At 44.6% G+C, this 21,442-nt stretch overlaps 1 protein-coding gene across 1 annotated transcript in view; it reads right to left on the reverse strand.

Moving 5' to 3' along the window:
• bsna (bassoon presynaptic cytomatrix protein a) overlaps nucleotides 1-12,339 on the reverse strand; it is a 42,939-nt gene extending 30,600 nt beyond the window's left edge. The window contains exon 1 of the mRNA XM_079638833.1: nucleotides 11,681-12,339. Coding sequence (XP_079494959.1) covers nucleotides 11,681-11,829 — 149 coding nt within the window. The 5' untranslated portion in view covers nucleotides 11,830-12,339. The remainder of the gene's footprint in view (nucleotides 1-11,680) is intronic.
• Nucleotides 12,340-21,442: the final 9,103 nt, after the last annotated feature.

Here is a 21,442-nt window from a genome sequence, read left to right on the forward strand (position 1 = left end):
ATCTGATATATACAACATATAACATATATATTATATATATGTATACAATATATAATATTGTTATTCTGGTGTCTCTATTGCTTTGGGTTTCCAGCATTAAGTCCAAGCCTGTTCATTTACACACACACTGTAAAACCAAATTGAACATTTTAATCAGCAGTTCATGTTTTGACAACCTTTCACCGCATGTCTTGAAGTATCGCTATAATATCTTATCGAGTTCAGTGTCGTGATGTGTGTGGGATCGGGACATCGTTAAACCCTAGAACGTACACATTATCTGGCAACACATAACTAATGTAACCTAATACACAGAAGGATTGGAAAATGAATTTTACAAATAAGGCAGCAAGATTATTTTAAATGTACACTTTCTTATTTGATGTCACTGCCATTTACATTTGGGTCCAGTCGGGTTGGAAAATAATCGGTCAGTAATAATCGGTAAAATAATAAGTCGTTCGGACCCAGGTCTGATTTTATCAGGTAAGAAGTTCTTCAGGCCGTTTGAGCAGGACTGGTGTTGTGGTTCTGGAATGTGAGCGTGTGTATTTATTTATTTTATTTTATTCTTTATTTGACAGGGACAATGGACAGTAAAATAAAACTGCCCCAGAATTATCTACAAAGCTTAATTTCATCTTTTGCCCCTGGGCAGGAGAGTACCATTCACATTACATACCAAAAGATCATTATATACAATACCAGCACCCCCTCCCCCAACACACACATACACACACACACATATTAAAAATAAATATGACATATAATCCATCTGCAACTAACAATAAAACATAACAAAAACTGCAATCCAAATAGAATCCCCCTACAAGACATCACACAATGGCACAAATTAAATCCCCCACAGTTATAAAACCATAACTATGTGTCTGTAAACCATAACTGTGTGTCTGTAAACCATAACTGTGTGTCTGTAAACCATAACTGTGTGTCAGTAAACCATAACTGTGTGTCAGTAAACCATTACTGTGTGTCTGTAAACCATAACTGTGTGTCAGTAAACCATAACTGTGTCTGTAAACCATAACTGTGTGTCTGTAAACCATAACTGTGTGTCTGTAAACCATATAAACCATAACTGTGTGTCTGTAAACCATAACTGTGTGTCTGTAAACCATAACTGAGTGTCTGTAAACCATAACTGTGTGTGTAAACCATATAAACCATAACTGTGTCTGTAAACCATAACTGTGTGTCTGTAAACCATAACTGAGTGTCTGTAAACCATAACTGTGTGTCTGTAAACCATAACTGTGTGTCTGTAAACCATAACTGTGTGTCAGTAAACCATTACTGTGTGTCTGTAAACCATAACTGTGTGTCTGTAAACCATAACTGTGTGTGTAAACCATAACTGTGTGTCAGTAAACCATTACTGTGTGTCTGTAAACCATAACTGTGTGTGTAAACCATAACTGAGTGTCTGTAAACCATAACTGTGTGTCTGTAAACCATAACTGTGTGTCTGTAAACCATAACTGAGTGTCAGTAAACCATAACTGTGTGTCTGTAAACCATAACTGTGTGTCTGTAAACCATAACTGTGTGTCAGTAAACCATTACTGTGTGTCTGTAAACCATAACTGTGTGTCTGTAAACCATAACTGTGTGTGTAAACCATAACTGTGTGTCAGTAAACCATTACTGTGTGTCTGTAAACCATAACTGTGTGTGTAAACCATAACTGAGTGTCTGTAAACCATAACTGTGTGTCTGTAAACCATAACTGTGTGTCTGTAAACCATAACTGTGTGTCAGTAAACCATAACTGTGTGTCTGTAAACCATAACTGTGTGTCAGTAAACCATAACTGTGTGTCTGTAAACCATAACTGAGTGTCTGTAAACCATAACTGTGTGTCTGTAAACCATTACTGTGTGTCTGTAAACCATAACTGTGTGTCTGTAAACCATTACTGTGTGTCTGTAAACCATAACTGAGTGTCTGTAAACCATAACTGTGTGTCTGTAAACCATAACTGTGTGTCTGTAAACCATATAAACCATAACTGTGTGTCTGTAAACCATAACTGTGTGTCTGTAAACCATAACTGAGTGTCTGTAAACCATAACTGTGTGTGTAAACCATATAAACCATAACTGTGTCTGTAAACCATAACTGTGTGTCTGTAAACCATAACTGTGTGTCTGTAAACCATAACTGTGTGTCTGTAAACCATAACTGTGTGTCTGTAAACCATAACTGTGTGTCAGTAAACCATAACTGTGTGTCTGTAAACCATAACTGTGTGTCTGTAAACCATAACTGTGTGTCTGTAAACCATAACTGAGTGTCTGTAAACCATAACTGAGTGTCTGTAAACCATAACTGTGTGTCTGTAAACCATAACTGAGTGTCTGTAAACCATAACTGTGTGTCTGTAAACCATAACTGAGTGTCTGTAAACCATAACTGTGTGTCTGTAAACCATAACTGTGTGTCTGTAAACCATAACTGTGTGTCTGTAAACCATAACTGTGTGTCAGTAAACCATTACTGTGTGTCTGTAAACCATAACTGTGTGTCTGTAAACCATAACTGTGTGTGTAAACCATAACTGTGTGTCAGTAAACCATTACTGTGTGTCTGTAAACCATAACTGTGTGTAAACCATAACTGAGTGTCTGTAAACCATAACTGTGTGTCTGTAAACCATAACTGTGTGTCTGTAAACCATAACTGAGTGTCAGTAAACCATAACTGTGTGTCTGTAAACCATAACTGTGTGTCTGTAAACCATAACTGTGTGTCAGTAAACCATTACTGTGTGTCTGTAAACCATAACTGTGTGTCTGTAAACCATAACTGTGTGTAAACCATAACTGTGTGTCAGTAAACCATTACTGTGTGTCTGTAAACCATAACTGTGTGTGTAAACCATAACTGAGTGTCTGTAAACCATAACTGTGTGTCTGTAAACCATAACTGTGTGTCTGTAAACCATAACTGTGTGTCAGTAAACCATAACTGTGTGTCTGTAAACCATAACTGTGTGTCAGTAAACCATAACTGTGTGTCTGTAAACCATAACTGAGTGTCTGTAAACCATAACTGTGTGTCTGTAAACCATTACTGTGTGTCTGTAAACCATAACTGTGTGTCTGTAAACCATAACTGTGTGTGTAAACCATAACTGTGTGTCAGTAAACCATTACTGTGTGTCTGTAAACCATAACTGTGTGTGTAAACCATAACTGAGTGTCTGTAAACCATAACTGTGTGTCTGTAAACCATAACTGTGTGTCTGTAAACCATAACTGTGTGTCAGTAAACCATAACTGTGTGTCTGTAAACCATAACTGTGTGTCAGTAAACCATAACTGTGTGTCTGTAAACCATAACTGAGTGTCTGTAAACCATAACTGTGTGTCTGTAAACCATTACTGTGTGTCTGTAAACCATAACTGTGTGTCTGTAAACCATAACTGAGTGTCTGTAAACCATAACTGTGTGTCAGTAAACCATAACTGTGTGTCTGTAAACCATAACTGTGTGTCTGTAAACCATAACTGTGTGTCTGTAAACCATAACTGTGTGTCTGTAAACCATAACTGTGTGTCAGTAAACCATAACTGTGTGTCTGTAAACCATAACTGTGTGTCTGTAAACCATAACTGTGTGTCTGTAAACCATAACTGTGTGTCAGTAAACCATAACTGTGTGTCTGTAAACCATAACTGTGTGTCTGTAAACCATAACTGTGTGTCTGTAAACCATAACTGTGTGTATGTAAACCATAACTGTGTGTCAGTAAACCATAACTGTGTGTCTGTAAACCATAACTGTGTGTCTGTAAACCATAACTGTGTGTCTGTAAACCATAACTGAGTGTCTGTAAACCATAACTGAGTGTCTGTAAACCATAACTGTGATGTAGTGTGTTGTCGAGCGGCCTGGGAGAAGTCAGGAAGGCTGGCACTAAACAGTGTCACATCCACAACAATATCTCATAATAATAATATGTCTCAGCTCAGACATGTTCAAACGCTTGCACAGTTTACACAGATGCACACATTCCCCCAAACACTCAGACAACAGTTTAAACACACGAGTGTCCCGCCAAACACTAGTGGGACGACCTATTATCACGGGGTGGAACCTTTCCCGTACCATCCATCACAGTAAAACATTGTCACATAAATAATATAACTAATGTTCAAAAACATGATATGCAATCATCATAATACAAACAAGCATAACATACAACCACGATCTCAAGCATGTAACGCCTCATAGCACTCGTGTCTCTCTCCCCGTTCTGGATATGCCAAACCCCGGCCCAGCTCCAAACCCCGGCCCAGCTCCACACCCCGGCCCAGCTCCACACCCCGGCCCAGCTCCACACCCCGGCCCAGCTCCAAACCCCGGCCCAGCTCCACACCCCGGCCCAGCTCCAAACCCCGGCCCAGCTCCAAACCCCGGCCCAGCTCCACACCCCGCCCAGCTCCAAACCCCGGCCCAGCTCCACACCCGGCCCAGCTCCAAACCCCGGCCCAGCTCCACACCCCGGCCCAGCTCCACACCCCGGCCCAGCTCCACACCCCGGCCCAGCTCCACACCCCGGCCCAGCTCCACACCCCGGCCCAGCTCCACACCCCGGCCCAGCTCCACACCCCGGCCCAGCTCCACACCCCGGCCCAGCTCCAAACCCCGGCCCAGCTCCAAACCCCGGCCCAGCTCCACACCCCGGCCCAGCTCCACACCCCGGCCCAGCTCCACACCCCGGCCCAGCTCCACACCCCGGCCCAGCTCCAAACCCCGGCCCAGCTCCACACCCGGCCCAGCTCCAAACCCCGGCCCAGCTCCACACCCCGGCCCAGCTCCACACCCCGGCCCAGCGCCACACCCCGGCCCAGACCGACGATCTAGCGTGTGCTGTAATATGCAGAATTACACAAGAAATAAATCAAAACACACACATATTCAATGATCACAAACCTGACTCCTCTGTAACCACATCTGAGTGTTGAGCTTATCAGCAGTGTTTGGGAACATTACTTTTAAAGCTTTACTCCTATTAAAAAAGTGACTAATTGTGTAAGTTTTGATGTAAAGTGTGTGTTATTGATCTGTGGCTCGCTCTGTCTCTTGCACTATGCTAGCTTGCTTTTTTTCCTTTTCTAATTTAAATGACAAATTCTATTTATTAATGTTTGGCACAGTACCGCATCCAACACTATATCTAACTCACTCCTGGCATGTGAAGCTTTGCTGATTCATGGCCATTGATCATTCAGCAGCACGAGGAATACCTGAAGCTGTCAATCACTGTGTTCAGCGGGAGCCAACACTTCTGCTATTAATAAAGCTCATGACACCGCATATGAGTCTCTTATTTACAGAGAGGATTCATGAGCATGAGAATATACTCTTCATTTAACTACAGATGTGTGACAATCACATTTTATCATGCGAGAGTCTGACGCATTACTGTCGAACATTTACAACAGAAACAAATATAACTTGTAATAAAACAACAGGCAGACCCAGAATAATGCTGTTGGAGACTCCGAGAAGCACAGCCGGCTGAGCGAGGAGAAATGTGCTTTACTGTCCTTAAAGAGGGACTTTACAAGTACAATAATGCAATATTGTAATGAATTAGTTCAAAGTAAAGTTTCCCAGTGCCTGGAGATTATTATTTTAAAACACAACTGATCAACCAGATTTTTTATTATGAATTTTTTAGATTTTTTTATCGCATTGTTTTATTAGTAAGGAAAGTATGATCTCTGTATAATATCAGTCTTTAAATGCAAGATATTTAAAGTGTATCTAAAGTATACTTGCAATAGTTCGACTTTAGCACAATCAAATATACTCAGTGTATCTTTAGCTGAACTTCTGCACTATTTCTGGATAACTAACGTACATTAATTACAAAATTAGTTGTTCTTCTAATTTAGCAGACTTTAAGTATACAAATTTAGTATACTAAAAGTACAATTGCTGAGTATTTATAATAAGTACATAAATATGTAAATCTATTTGTAGTATAGCATAAAATAAATGTATCTGTCCTCTGACCCCTCCACCTCCCCAGCTCCACCTGCCCAGCTCCACCTGTCCAGCTCCACCTGCCCAGCTCCACCTGTCCAGCTCCACCTGTCCAGCTCCACCTGCCCAGCTCCACCTGTCCAGCTCCACCTGTCCAGCTCCACCTGCCCAGCTCCACCTGCCCAGCTCCACCTGTCCAGCTCCACCTGCCCAGCTCCACCTGTCCAGCTCCACCTGCCCAGCTCCACCTGTCCAGCTCCACCTGTCCAGCTCCACCTGCCCAGCTCCACCTGTCCAGCTCCACCTGTCCAGCTCCACCTCCCCAGCTCCACCTGTCCAGCTCCACCTCCCCAGCTCCACCTGTCCAGCTCCACCTGTCCAGCTCCACCTGCCCAGCTCCACCTCCCCAGCTCCACCTGCCCAGCTCCACCTGTCCAGATCTGTCCTCTGACCCCTCCACCTCCCCAGCTCCACCTCCCCAGCTCCACCTGTCCAGATCTGTCCTCTGACCCCTCCACCTCCCCAGCTCCACCTCCCCAGCTCCACCTGTCCTGGGGAGGTGGAGGGATCAGAGGAACTCTGATAGTGAAACACTGAACCACACTATTTAAATGATGAGCCAGTATTCTCATTGGCTGCAGGATCAGCAGAGGCCAATCAGCTTGGGCCGTGCGGTGATGATGTGATTGATTGTAAAGGGCGCCGGCTGATCGCCCTCTAGAGTTTCATGACTGAACTATAAATGCTATAAAAGTTATATAATGGATGTATAATTAAAATTGCGTTGATCCGATGGGCTCAACATGTGAAGCTCATCTTGTTAGCTCTCTTCATGCACCTTTGAGGATCTGTCGCTATTTACCGATACAATATTTATACCGTAATTGGCAGAATGTTTTTGCTCGATAACACAAGCAGGCATCATTGTTTGTTATCATGTACTGTAAGCCATATCCGTTTCCGTTTCTCGTGTATCTCGGTACAATGCACATAGCATGCAAAAAAAGCCTTTTAAACGCAGGCTTGTGTACAAATCATAAATAATATAAACTGCACTAAAAGAACCACATGATATTCTGATGAACATGTCTATTGAACGAATTAATTAATTAATAGTTTTTATTATTGTGTCTTGCTACTGTATGCCCAGCCCTAATGGGCTTGAACGACACCAAAGCCACCCACGAAAGACCAGTTATACATCAACTTATTTAAATAAACAAGTCTGCCGCCTCATCCAGGCTTTACAAGCAAAAGTAGCCAATTTAAACACATTCAAATTAAACAACCATTTCATCTTGTCGTCATCACTAATCCAGAACATTTCAGGCTTTTTAACAAACAATTCACCAAATAATACATTTCTAAAATCATCATACCGTGGGGAATATAACAAAATGAGTTTAATCTTCAACCTCTCCTAACGCACACAGTCTACAGAGTCCGTCCTCTCCAGGGATTGTGTCTATAGTTGGGCTACTGTTGGACAATTAACAACAGGCGGATATCCGACTTCTTGGTTGCCATTTCTTCCTTTTACTCAGGTATTTTATTCAGGTAACTTACACTGTTGTGTCTCAAATGATGCACTATACACTACTGCACTATCAGGTGTGTGGATTTATAAGGTTATTTTGTCATGTAGCATCATTTAGTCAGACCGATAGACCGATAGTCCCTCCTCTTCAGTTATACGAGGAGAGCTGCGACTCGACTCTTTTCTTTTTGGAATTTTCAGTGTGAATGCACTACTACAAAATGGCATAAAATTAACAAGATTAAGAAATCTATGCCAATGCCTGTCCATCATTTTGAAAGTCATCGACGGTGGCTGTGTCCAAAATCTCCAATAGTGCACTGATACGGTCCAGCGAGATCGGACACTGAGCGTCCCGGAAGCGTTGCCAACTTTTGCATTACTTTTTATTAATAAAATAAAAATGCTGACAGTGTGGTTATGCTCGCAGTGCTCATCTGATAATCTGCAGTAACGTAATGATCTATCTTGAGAAATATCTTCCCAGACAGCACCGTAGTGTCGGATCAGGGCCTCGTTTATAAGCGCTGCGTCGCACAGAACCGGCCCTGAACGAGCCGTACACACACACACACACACACACACACACACACACACACACACACGAGCTGTGCTTTATAAACACACACGTGACGGGAGAATGTGTACGGACATCTGTAAGTAACTCTGATCTGGAGACGTTTAACGACACCGATGTTGATCTGAGGAACTGATGAAGGAAAACAACTTTAATATTCATTATGAGTCATAATCATAAATACAGCGCATGTTCACAATAACAGTTTAAATACATAAAAGAATGATTTAAACTCTGTTTTACATCTCATATACACATTTAGATGAAATATAACATTCTCATTAATAGAGTTAAGCACTTAAATTACGTGAAATCATTACCGAGAAGTTACAAGATTTGTTATAGTCTAATAAACATAAATATTAGTGTCTGCGCTGCTGTTGAACACTTGTCCTGTGGCAAACTGTGTTTTAATGTTCTCAGCGCATAATAACTGAACTCGTGATCTGAGGAAATATTCACACAAATAATGATCAATAATACACAATAAGGCCTATCTGTTTAAATTAAAGATATAAAGCAATTAAAAATAGTATTTGGCCACTGGAAAAGATTGAGAAAAACTTTCTCTGAAATGTATTTTATACTATTTTGATGTATTTATAAAACAAGGCGATCGGCTACTAAAGGAGTTTTAGCAATGTAATGTGACGCACATCGACGCTCATATTCTCCTAATGTCTTAGCGCTGATTTAAACTTCTGCGTCGGGTGTACGCCGTAGTGTACGTCGTAGGCTACGCACGTAGGCGACGCCGTCGTGAGCATTTATACTTCTGCGTTTATGTCTGCGTTGCTCTGCAGTTACACCGCCAAAACGCTAGTTGGCGGGCGGGTTTTAATGTTCCACTGTGTATAGATTCCTCGTGGCTGTTTTGATGTGGCTACTACAAGCACTGGCGCTGAAAGAGAGCGGATCATGTTGGAGCTGGAGCTGATCGAGTTGAAAAACAGTCAATTTTAGTGAAATTTCTGAATTTACAGAACTTCTGAATTTAAATTTAAATGGCGGGTGGTGCAGAAGAACACGCCGGAAACGCGTAGGAGGAAACGCAATGCTACCAAGCCGACCAATCACAGATCTTGCGGTCCGTGTTGTCCCGACGTGTAGTTACATTTTTGAGGAGGTGCGCGTCAGGGTACGGCGAAGGGTACGGCGAAGGGTACGGCGAAGGGTACGGCGAAGGGTACGGCGAAGGGTACGGCGAAGGGTACACGTCTATGCGTATGCTACGCCGTACCTACTGCGCGCACCCGACGCAGAAGTGTAAATTGGCCTTTACCGTTAAACATGGGATGTGATCACGTGGATGAATATGCATATGCAAATGATATGCAGATGAGGATATAGTAAGCGAGGCGTTGTAAGCTCATATATGGTTATTTCGGGGAGGAGACGCATGTACACACACTCTTCCTCTGACTGGGGTTATAAAGAGAATGCTGCGCAGGTTCTGGCGTACACACACGTTTATACGGCTGAATATTGTTTGGCGTACGCCATTTTTGGCTTTCGGGCGCACGTACACTTTTAGTAAAGATCCTACACACATGTTTATAAGTGAGACCCCAGATCCGGCCCACATCTGGTACATCGTGTGGATCAACGCGTACCGGATGTGGGCCGGATGTGGGACGACACTATGTTGCTGTCTGGGTTATAAACCGTGATTGAACAACTACATGTGATTCGGCTGTGGCGTCATCTGGTGCGGCGCAGGAACTAATTTATGCACACACTGCATTATAGGTGTTCTCTGGCGGTTGTACACGTGGTATTGCAGTGCATTATGGGATTGAATGGGTGCACTCAATAATGCATACCACAACAAAATGGCTGTCTCTTCAAATGTGTCCTATATAAGGATCCGGCGGCGATTTCAACACAGCACTTTCAGAAAACCTGCTCGAGTGTGCACTGCATCTGTGGCTCGGATCATCAGCATAATGCATCATATTCATCACATTTCAACCGGTGCATTAATACATGTGACGGCAACGCGGATCTCAGGCATATGGGACTTCACATGTGTAATCGTCCCCTGGCAAAACCAAAATGTGCTGACAGCATGTGTGTCATAAATATATGGATTATAACACAGTTAAAGCTTTGCCTGATGTTCTTGATCCTGTAATTGGCATATTCTGCAACTTTCACAATTATACGTACAGTACACTACAAATATGATTTGCTAAATGTGTCATTACAATTCTGTATAGTGTGACAGCCTTTGAGTTTCTGGAGCCATTATTAATAAAGCCAGATGGTGAAAAACCCAGAGCAACCCGAATGCATAACACTTCGACGGAATAAAAACACAGATGCGTTGTGTAGCGTGTGTGTGTGTGTGTGTGTGTGTGTGTGAAGGAGTGAGTGATTATGGCTATACCTGAAAACACAAATAGCTCATGCTATTATTAGCATCTCACGCCAGAGATCGAGATAGACGGATGTAAATATGAGTCATGCTGGACTGAAGAACGGATGAATGAGTCGCTGTATTGCAGTGCTATCAATTCTTCATGTGAAAGCACTTTCAGTCGGAGCTCCTCACACACACACACACACACACACACACATATATAACCCACCGACCGACAGCCATTTGCAGAGAGGAAGAAACACTCGCGGACGGAGAGATCTGAAGGAGGATTCCCAGAGAAACTCATGAATACACACGAGTGTTATTTCATTTATTGCTAATCTTTCATTAACAGAAAATAATCTGAAATCACGTGATTTGAGTCATTAGATAGGTAGAGTATATCCAGCAGACTTCTGTAGCAAACGTGAGAATCTCGCTGATTGATAATTTCGCGAACAACCAACAACGAACGAATATGACGCTGTGTTTGTAATTCTTTGTGAATGCAGCGCGCGCCCGAGAACATATTCAAACTCGTGACAGTAAATACATGTGAGAACCATTCTCATCTCATTCACACGATCATATACAATTCTCTCTCTCTCTCTCTCTCTCTCTCTCTCTCTCTCTCTCTCTAAGTTTAAATGAGGATTGTACATTTTATTCAATAATTTGCTAAGTTATGAGCATTTATGAATTTTTGTGTTTGTATAAATGCGTATTTATGTAGCCTACATTTGAGAAAATAGATAGCCTAGATATTATTTATTGTAATTTTTATGTTTATATTAAATAATTAATTATTTTTATCTAACTAATGAAATTGTACCATTTTTAAAATAAATTCAAAGGATTTGTTATGGTTAAATTTGGGCTGAGTGATGTCTATACAGTGTAATTATAAATGAAGGTGTGTTAAAGGACTCTTGTGGTTTCGAGGCTCAGGTGTGTCGATCTCTGGTCTGTGATATCGCTGTCTTTAATGCCCTGTTCTTGTGTTCGTGTTCAGAGATCGTAGCCTAGAAACGAGCCTCACATCAGCATCAGCACCACCATCATCATCATCCTCCTCGTTCCGCTCAGCTCCTCGCTGTCAACCCTTCATCATATTCGACGAGGAACGCGAACGCAAGCATGCATGGCCCTTTAGCGTGTACATGTTGTGCAATAACGCGGTTCTTACCGATGCATCCCCGCCCTGGGTTCGAGTCCAGCCCCGGCCGCTGCGCCATTGACGGGCTTCAGGATCTGTCCAGAGCCCAGCGGTGCTGAACCAGTCATGCCCAGCACAGCGGCCCCTTCCCCGGCCTCCAGGCTCGCCTCGTTGCCCATGCTCGGATCCGGCGAGCAGGCCGATTATGTTTTCTATTTATAATAAAGTCAGGGAACGCAATTATATAAAAAGATCCGCTCAGCGCCGATGTTCCTCCGCCATCATCATCATCACTCTCTCTCTCTCCTGCGCATTCAGTGCGCTCGAGCTCGGGTGGGAGGAGACACACACATCCAGCAACTACAGTACGCGCGCGTGCACGCCTCACATGCAATGCATATATTTATGCACATCTACTTCCTGGTCTATATCATCAAAATCATATATACTCGCGCTGATATTGCGAGTCGAAAATAGGGCAGAAAATCTTCACGTGGGCTCTGCACTTCCACTAGCAATCCATCCAGAAAGCTTTTAGTGTTCTCCTTCAGCAGGCATTGTGGCTCCGTGCTCTTGAGTTCTCGAGGCTACAGCAGTCAGGTATACTCTCTGACTGTAGAAAGAGTCAGCTTGCATAAGCTGCTGCTGCACACACACACACACACACACACACACACACACACACACACACACACACACACACACACACACACACACACACACACACGCACACGCACACGCACACACACACGCACACGCACACACACACACACTTCCAGTGCAGCACATACACAGATTACACAACATAACATAAGTTAATTCGGGTGTTTGCAAGCTGTTTAATTCATAACATTTATTTGCAATTTAAAAATAATTAAATAAAATAAGTAATTAAACCTAAATCTGTAGAATGATGGGAATCTCTATATGAAGCTCTATAGAACATTCTCTTCTAACAGTGCAGACTGGACATCGCAGCCATTAATGTGTTTAGATTTGTGGAGTAAAAGTTTGAGTTTTTTTTTTTTTGAAGTACAAAAATCTAATTAGACCCTTGGGGTAAGATGGGCCACCCAAAATTTGCACTGTTACTGGTGGTTTTTTATTTATTTAATAATTATTGTAATTAATGGGATTATTATTCATTATTTCCACGAATTAGATGTACATTTCAGACATCATGTTAATTTAGTGAAATCATTCAATTTATTTCCATTATGACAATAGAAATAAAATAAAATATGGGCCATTAAATATGTAAATATTCATACGCCTGTACATAACTTCAGACTAATTTTTCCTTTCAGATGAATCGCTGCATTGTCTATCATATATTTATTGTTTTACATTAATGACATATATACACAAAATATATACAAATATGAATAATTTTATTTTATTTTAATAATTTTATTTAATCAAGTCATTTATACATTCTGTAAAAGTTTATCCAGTAAAGACATCTTTCCTTTACTTACCGTAAAAAAATACAGTAGCAACATTTTAGGTATTACAGATTTAAGTTAAATTTACAATAAAAATTGTATTTACAGTGAAATGTATTTCATTAACTGATATAATGTTAATTTACCAACCTATTTATCAGATTTGTACTGTTGTAATACATTGACAAAAGTGGTGAAAAGTCAAGACACATGATGAATCAAAGCTCAAGCAGCTTTTCCACAACTTTAGATGGACAATGTTAACATAGAAGATAAATCCAGTCTCATTCCCACTAAACACCAGCATGGTAACTCACATGAAATTTTTAAAAAATGCAATATTAATTTAACAACATAAGACATAACATAAAACCCTAATGTACATAACTGATTAGAAAAAACTAAGAAAAACTAATAAGACACCGTTATTTCAACAAAAATACATAAAATGTGAAGTGTCACGCAGGGAATTTCAAGGAATGTAAATTTACGGGTTTTTCACTGTACATTACACAATGATGTTCTTTTTCACTTTCAAAAACTGTCATCTTAATTTATATATAGCACTTTTAATCAATGTAGTGTCACGATCCACACACTGGAAACAGGGGTTAGATCCAATCGCAGCTTTAATAGGGTAATCCGTAGTCATAAACAGTCCAGGCAGGGGTCAAAACCAAAGAAGCAATCCAAAACATAAGAGAGCAATGATGACAGGGAACAGCTGAGTGCAATGATGACGGGGAACAGCTGAGTGCAATGATGACGGGGAACAGCTGAGAGCAATGATGACGGGGAACAGCTGAGTGCAATGATGACGGGGAACAGCTGAGTGCAATGATGACGGGAAACAGCTGAGTGCAATGATGACGGGGAACAGCTGAGAGCAATGATGACGGGGAACAGCTGAGTGCAATGATGACGGGGAACAGCTGAGTGCAATGATGACGGGGAACAGGTGAGTGCAATGATGACGGGGAACAGGTGAGAGCAATGATGACGGGGAACAGCTGAGTGCAATGATGACGGGAAACAGCTGAGTGCAATGATGACGGGGAACAGCTGAGAGCAATGATGACGGGGAACAGCTGAGTGCAATGATGACGGGGAACAGCTGAGTGCAATGATGACGGGAAACAGCTGAGTGCAATGATGACGGGGAACAGCTGAGTGCAATGATGACGGGGAACAGCTGAGTGCAATGATGACGGGGAACAGCTGAGTGCAATGATGACGGGGAACAGGTGAGTGCAATGATGACGGGAAACAGCTGAGTGCAATGATGACGGGGAACAGCTGAGTGCAATGATGACGGGGAACAGCTGAGTGCAATGATGACGGGGAACAGCTGAGTGCAATGATGACGGGAACAGCTGAGTGCAATGATGACGGGGAACAGCTGAGTGCAATGATGACGGGGAACAGCTGAGTGCAATGATGACGGGGAACAGGTGAGTGCAATGATGACGGGAAACAGGTGAGTGCAATGATGACGGGAAACAGGTGAGTGCAATGATGACGGGGAACAGCTGAGTGCAATGATGACGGGGAACAGCTGAGTGCAATGATGACGGGGAACAGCTGAGTGCAATGATGACGGGGAACAGGTGAGTGCAATGATGACGGGAAACAGGTGAGTGCAATGATGACGGGGAACAGGTGAGTGCAATGATGACGGGGAACAGGTGAGTGCAATGATGACGGGGAACAGGTGAGTGCGATGATGACGGGGAACAGCTGAGTGCAATGATGACGGGGAACAGGTGAGTGCAATGATGACGGGGAACAGGTGAGTGCAATGATGACGGGGAACAGGTGAGTGCGATGATGACGGGGAACAGCTGAGTGCAATGATGCGGGGAACAGGTGAGTGCAATGATGACGGGGAACAGCTGAGTGCAATGATGACGGGGAACAGGTGAGTGCAATGATGACGGGGAACAGGTGAGTGCAATGATGACGGGGAACAGGTGAGTGCGATGATGACGGGGAACAGCTGAGTGCAATGATGACGGGGAACAGCTGAGTGCAATGATGACGGGAAACAGGTGAGTGCAATGATGACGGGAAACAGGTGAGTGCAATGATGACGGGAAACAGGTGAGTGCAATGATGACGGGGAACAGCTGAGTGCAATGATGACGGGGAACAGCTGAGTGCAATGATGACGGGGAACAGCTGAGTGCAATGATGACGGGGAACAGGTGAGTGCAATGATGACGGGAAACAGCTGAGTGCAATGATGACGGGGAACAGCTGAGTGCAATGATGACGGGGAACAGGTGAGTGCAATGATGACGGGGAACAGGTGAGTGCAACATGCAATGATGACGGGGAACAGCTGAGTGCAATGATGACGGGGAACAGCTGAGTGCAATGATGACGGGGAACAGCTGAGTGCAATGATGACGGGGAACAGGTGAGTGCAATGATGACGGGGAACAGCTGAGAGCAATGATGACGGGGAACAGCTGAGTGCAATGATGACGGGGAACAGGTGAGTGCAATGATGACGGGGAACAGGTGAGTGCAACATGCAATGATGACGGGGAACAGCTGAGTGCAATGATGACGGGGAACAGCTGAGTGCAATGATGACGGGGAACAGCTGAGTGCAATGATGACGGGAAACAGGTGAGTGCAATGATGACGGGGAACAGGTGAGTGCAATGATGACAGGAAACAGCTGAGTGCAATGATGACGGGGAACAGGTGATGACGGGAAACAGGTGAGTGCAATGATGACGGGGAACAGCTGAGTGCAATGATGCGGGGAACAGGTGAGTGCAATGATGACGGGGAACAGCTGAGTGCAATGATGACGGGGAACAGGTGAGTGCAATGATGACGGGGAACAGGTGAGTGCAATGATGACGGGGAACAGGTGAGTGCGATGATGACGGGGAACAGGTGAGTGCGATGATGACGGGGAACAGCTGAGTGCAATGATGACGGGGAACAGCTGAGTGCAATGATGACGGGAAACAGGTGAGTGCAATGATGACGGGAAACAGGTGAGTGCAATGATGATGGGAAACAGCTGAGTGCAATGATGACGGGGAACAGCTGAGTGCAATGATGACGGGGAACAGCTGAGTGCAATGATGACGGGGAACAGCTGAGTGCAATGATGACGGGGAACAGGTGAGTGCAATGATGACGGGAAACAGCTGAGTGCAATGATGACGGGAAACAGCTGAGTGCAATGAACAGTGATTAGTACAGACGAGGATTGTGGGGAATGCAGTTCACAATGTGGATGACAACGTGGGGAAGAGGACCTCTAGTGGACACCAGGAATACACAAACCAGACACTGTGACATGTAGATAGTTTCAAAGCGGCTTTACAGAGATAAACGGATAATTTAAGGTAACAGAGATTGTTTGGCTTTATAGCGTTTTTTTAATAAAGATATTTTCCAGCTAAAGTTAGTTTTGATTGATTAACTTCTGTCGCAACAATCATTAGTTATTAAACTGTAAATTTAACGGTATTTTACTGTAAAATTACATTAAATATAGGGTTCGACCTCATTCAGTTATTCACCGTGTATAGTAGCCTACGGAGTTTTACCGGTAAAATCATGATAACTTTTTTACCTATCTGGTACTTTTTTTGGTACATTACCCCCTCAGTTGCGTTTCCAAGCGAGTAGTGATACTAAAATGTGAGGTGTAAACACTGCTGAGAGAATCGTCACTAGCATCATTGAATTTGCGACGCGAGACACCAAACCCGCTAGATTTAAATAGTCAGCAACAGCCACCTTATTTAAACTACCGTCATACGCAACTTGAATGAAGAAGTTACTGTATGTTGGTCAGTAGATGAGGTGTCGGCGCAACTATAGCGGTCAGTCTATAATCACACACACTTTGAAGCGGTTCGAAACTGCAGTGGAAAAGCAATCTGAGCCTAAGTACAGCGAGCCGAGCCACGCAGTGGAAAGCGCCTCAAGTAAGAGGTTTAGTAAAGTAAATATTATACAGGCTACAATGATCACATTTACTAGAAAGCCAAACATGCTCTTTTTACTCAACTTAAATAGTTTTATTTTACCTTCAAGTGATACGTGAGTGAAATTATGTTACCTTGTATATGCAGTCATTTTCTTTAACAATTTTTACGTTTTAAAGTGACATTTTAAAGCAGTTAAGCAAAAAACAATCAATCAAAAATGGCCTTTTAACGTCACATACTTGAAACCCAAAGGTAGTAGTAAAGAGTCATACACACACAAGACCGTAAATAAAATGCATGACAAAATCTACAATTTGTAAATGTGCAGTGGCTAAAGAGAAGACGCTTATAATGCTTCCATATGAATCACTGGCTTTTCTAGGTCAATGTTGCTCACAGAATCAGGTCACGGTGAAGGAAGAATGCAGATCCTGAAATGGGTTTAATAGAGGAGTTCGTTCAAGCACATCACAGTCTATCAAAGCAGATATCAGGAGAATCCCACACTTACAGAAGATTGCCTTTAATTAGTGATTTACTCTCAGTGTCCAGCTCAACTTCATGCACTAAAAAGCTCGGTTTTCACTTTCACAAGAAATTGCAGCATCTCAAATGTTGGTTTGTTTCTGACAAACACCAGCATCCGGAATTATTTGCATATTAGATGTACAAATGTTTACAGATCCTTATTTAATCTAATACTGAATTCATAGAATTGATCTGGAATTCATCATATAAATGATGAGTGAATGGAGCAACATCAACCATGAACCTGCTTCGTGAATCGTGACTGAATACAGCTCAAAGTCTATAGGCTGATTTCAATACATGGAGTAAGTGAATTAAAATCAAGCTGGTAAAGAGGTTGTTAAAGTAAGATGCTTTGACACATCTGATGGAGAGGTGCGGGCCGTCCTGAAGCGCCCCTGGCATCAGCATGTGGGATTATGTAATGCAGCTCTACTTCTGCTTCCTGTTTCACGAGTGCATCAGTCAGCGGAGCCAATGAGACGCACAGACACAGATCATACACACCCACAGACACACACTGGATACAAGAGAGATGAGGAGGAGAGTAGAGGATGAGAAGAGGAGAGAAAAGGAGAGATGATGAGAGGAGAGACGAGGAGGAGAGGAGGTGAGGAGAGACGAGGAGGAGAGGAGAGAAAAGGAGAGATGATGAAAGGAGAGACGAGGAGAAGAGAGAAAAGGAGAGATGATGAGGGGAGAGATGAGGAGGAGAGGAGAGACGAGGAGGAGAGGAGAGTAGAAGAGATATGAGGAGGAGAGATGAGGAGGAGAGATGAGGAGGAGAGATAAGGAGGAGAGATGAGGAGGAGAGGAGAGATGAGGAGGAGAGATGATGAGGAGAGGAGGAGAGGAGAGATGAGGAGGAGAGTAGAGGAGAGATGAGGATGAGAGGAGGTGAGTAGAGGAGAGAGGAGATGAGGAGGAGAGGAGAGACAAGGAGAGATGAGGAGGAGAGGAGAGACGAGGAGGAGAGGAGAAGAGGAGAGATGAGGAGGAGAGTAGAGGAGAGATGAGGAGGAGAGGATGAGAGTAGAGGAGAGATGAGGAGGAGAGTAGAGATGAGGAGGAGAGTAGAGGAGAGATGAGGAGGAGAGGATGAGAGTAGAGGAGAGATGAGATGAGGAGGAGAGGAGGAGAGGAGAGACAAGGAGAGGAGAGAAAAAGAGAGATGAGGAGGAGAGGAGAGACGAGGAGGAGAGGAGAGACGAGGAGGAGAGGAGAGTGGAGGAGAGACGAGGAGGAGAGGAGAGATGAGGAGAGTAGAGATGAGGAGGAGAGGAGGAGAGTAGAAGAGAGATGAGGAGGAGAGGAGAGATGAGGAGGAGAGATGAGGAGGAGAGGAGAGATGAGGAGGAGAGGAGGAGAGTAGAGGAGAGATGATGAGGAGAGGTGGAGAGATGAGGAGCAGAGGAGGAGAGGAGAGACAAGGAGGAGAGGAGAGAATGGGAGGGGAGAGACGAGGAGGAGAGCAGAGGATAGAAGGGGAAAGACGAGGAGGAGAGCAGAGGAGGGGAGGAGAGACGAGGAGAGGAGCAGATGATGGGAGGAGAGACGAGGAGGAGAGCAGAGGATGGGAGAGGAGAGACAAGGAGGAGAGCAGAAGATAGGAGGGGAGGAGAGATGAGGAGGAGAGCAGAAGATAGGAGGGGAGAGGAGAGACGAGGAGGAGAGCAGAAGATAGGAGGGGAGAGGAGAGACGAGGAGAGCAGAGGATGGGAGAGGAGAGACGAGGAGGAGAGCAGAGGATGGGAGAGGAGAGACGAGGATGGAGGGGAGGAGAGACGAGGATGGGAGGGGAGAAACGAGGGGGAGAGCAGAGGATGGAAAGGGAGAGACAAGGAGGTGAGCAGAGGAGAGGAGAGACGAGGAGGGGAGCAGATGATGGGAGGAGAGAGGAGAGGATGGGAGGGGAGAGACAAGGAGGAGAGGAGAGGATGGGAGGGGAGAAATGAGGAGGAGAGCAGAGGACCAGGGGAGAGACGAGAAGGAGAGCAGAGGACCAGGGGAGAGACGAGAAGAATGCAGAGGATGGGAGGGGAGAAACGAGTAGGAGAGACGAGGAGAGGTATAGGAGAGACGAGGAGAGGAGAGACGAGGAGAGGTATAGGAGAGACGAGGAGAGGAGAGACGAGGAGAGATATAGGAGAGACGAGGAGAGAAGAGACGAGGAGAGGTATAGGAGAGACGAGGAGAGGAGAGACGAGGAGAGGTATAGGAGAGACGAGGAGAGGAGAGACGAGGAGAGGTATAGGAGAGACGAGGAGAGGAGAGACGAGGAGAGGTATAGGAGAGACGAGGAGAGGTATAGGAGAGACGAGGAGAGGAGAGACGAGGAGAGGTATAGGAGAGACGAGGAGAGACGAGGAGAGGTATAGGAGAGACGAGGAGAGGTATAGGAGAGACGAGGAGAGGAGAGACGAGGAGAGGTATAGGAGAGACGAGGAGAGGAGAGACGAGGAGAGGTATAGGAGAGACGAGGAGAGGTATAGGAGAGACGAGGAGAGGTATAGGAGAGACGAGGAGAGGTATAGGAGAGACGAGGAGAGGTATAGGAGAGACGAGGAGAGGTATAGGAGAGACGAGGAGAGGTATAGGAGAGACGAGGAGAGGTATAGGAGAGACGAGGAGAGGAGAGACGAGGAGAGGTATAGGAGAGACGAGGAGAGGAGAGACGAGGAGAGGTATAGGAGAGACGAGGAGAGGAGAGACGAGGAGAGGTATAGGAGAGACGAGGAGAGGAGAGACGAGAAGAGGTATAGGAGAGACGAGAAGAGGTATAGGAGAGACGAGGAGAGGAGAGACGAGGAGAGGTATAGGAGAGACGAGGAGAGGAGAGACGAGGAGAGACGAGGAGAGGTATAGGAGAGACGAGGAGAGACGAGGAGAGGTATAGGAGAGACGAGGAGAGACGAGGAGAGACGAGGAGAGGTATAGGAGAGACGAGGAGAGGTATAGGAGAGACGAGGAGAGGAGAGACAAGGAGAGGTATAGGAGAGACGAGGAGAGGAGAGACGAGGAGAGGTATAGGAGAGATGAGGAGAGGAGAGACGAGGAGAGGTATAGGAGAGACGAGGAGAGGTATAGGAGAGATGAGGAGTGGTATAGGAGAGACGAGGAGAGGTATAGGAGAGACGAGGAGAGGAGAGACGAGGAGAGGTATAGGAGAGATGAGGAGAGGAGAGACGAGGAGAGGTATAGGAGAGACGAGGAGAGGTATAGGAGAGACGAGGAGAGGTATAGGAGAGACGAGGAGAGGTATAGGAGAGATGAGGAGAGGAGAGACGAGGAGAGGTATAGGAGAGACGAGGAGAGGTAAGACGAGGAGAGGTATAGGAGAGACGAGGAGAGGTATAGGAGAGATGAGGAGAGGAGAGACGAGGAGAGGTATAGGAGAGATGAGGAGAGGAGACACGAGGAGAGGTATAGGAGAGACGAGGAGAGGTAAGACGAGGAGAGGTATAGGAGAGACGAGGAGAGGTATAGGAGAGATGAGGAGAGGAGAGACGAGGAGAGGTATAGGAGAGATGAGGAGAGGTATAGGAGAGACGAGGAGAGGTATAGGAGAGATGAGGAGAGGAGACACGAGGAGAGGTATAGGAGAGATGAGGAGAGGAGAGACGAGGAGAGGAGAGACGAGGAGAGGTATAGGAGAGATGAGGAGAGGAGAGACGAGGAGAGGTATAGGAGAGACGAGGAGAGGAGAGACGAGGAGAGGTATAGGAGAGATGAGGAGAGGAGAGACGAGGAGAGGTATAGGAGAGACGAGGAGAGGTATAGGAGAGATGAGGAGAGGAGAGACGAGGAGAGGTATAGGAGAGATGAGGAGAGGAGAGACGAGGAGAGGTATAGGAGAG

The sequence above is a fragment of the Phoxinus phoxinus genome (genome assembly GCF_949152265.1).
Source record: "Phoxinus phoxinus genome assembly, chromosome: 15".
Classification (NCBI taxonomy): Eukaryota; Metazoa; Chordata; class Actinopteri; order Cypriniformes; family Leuciscidae; genus Phoxinus; species Phoxinus phoxinus.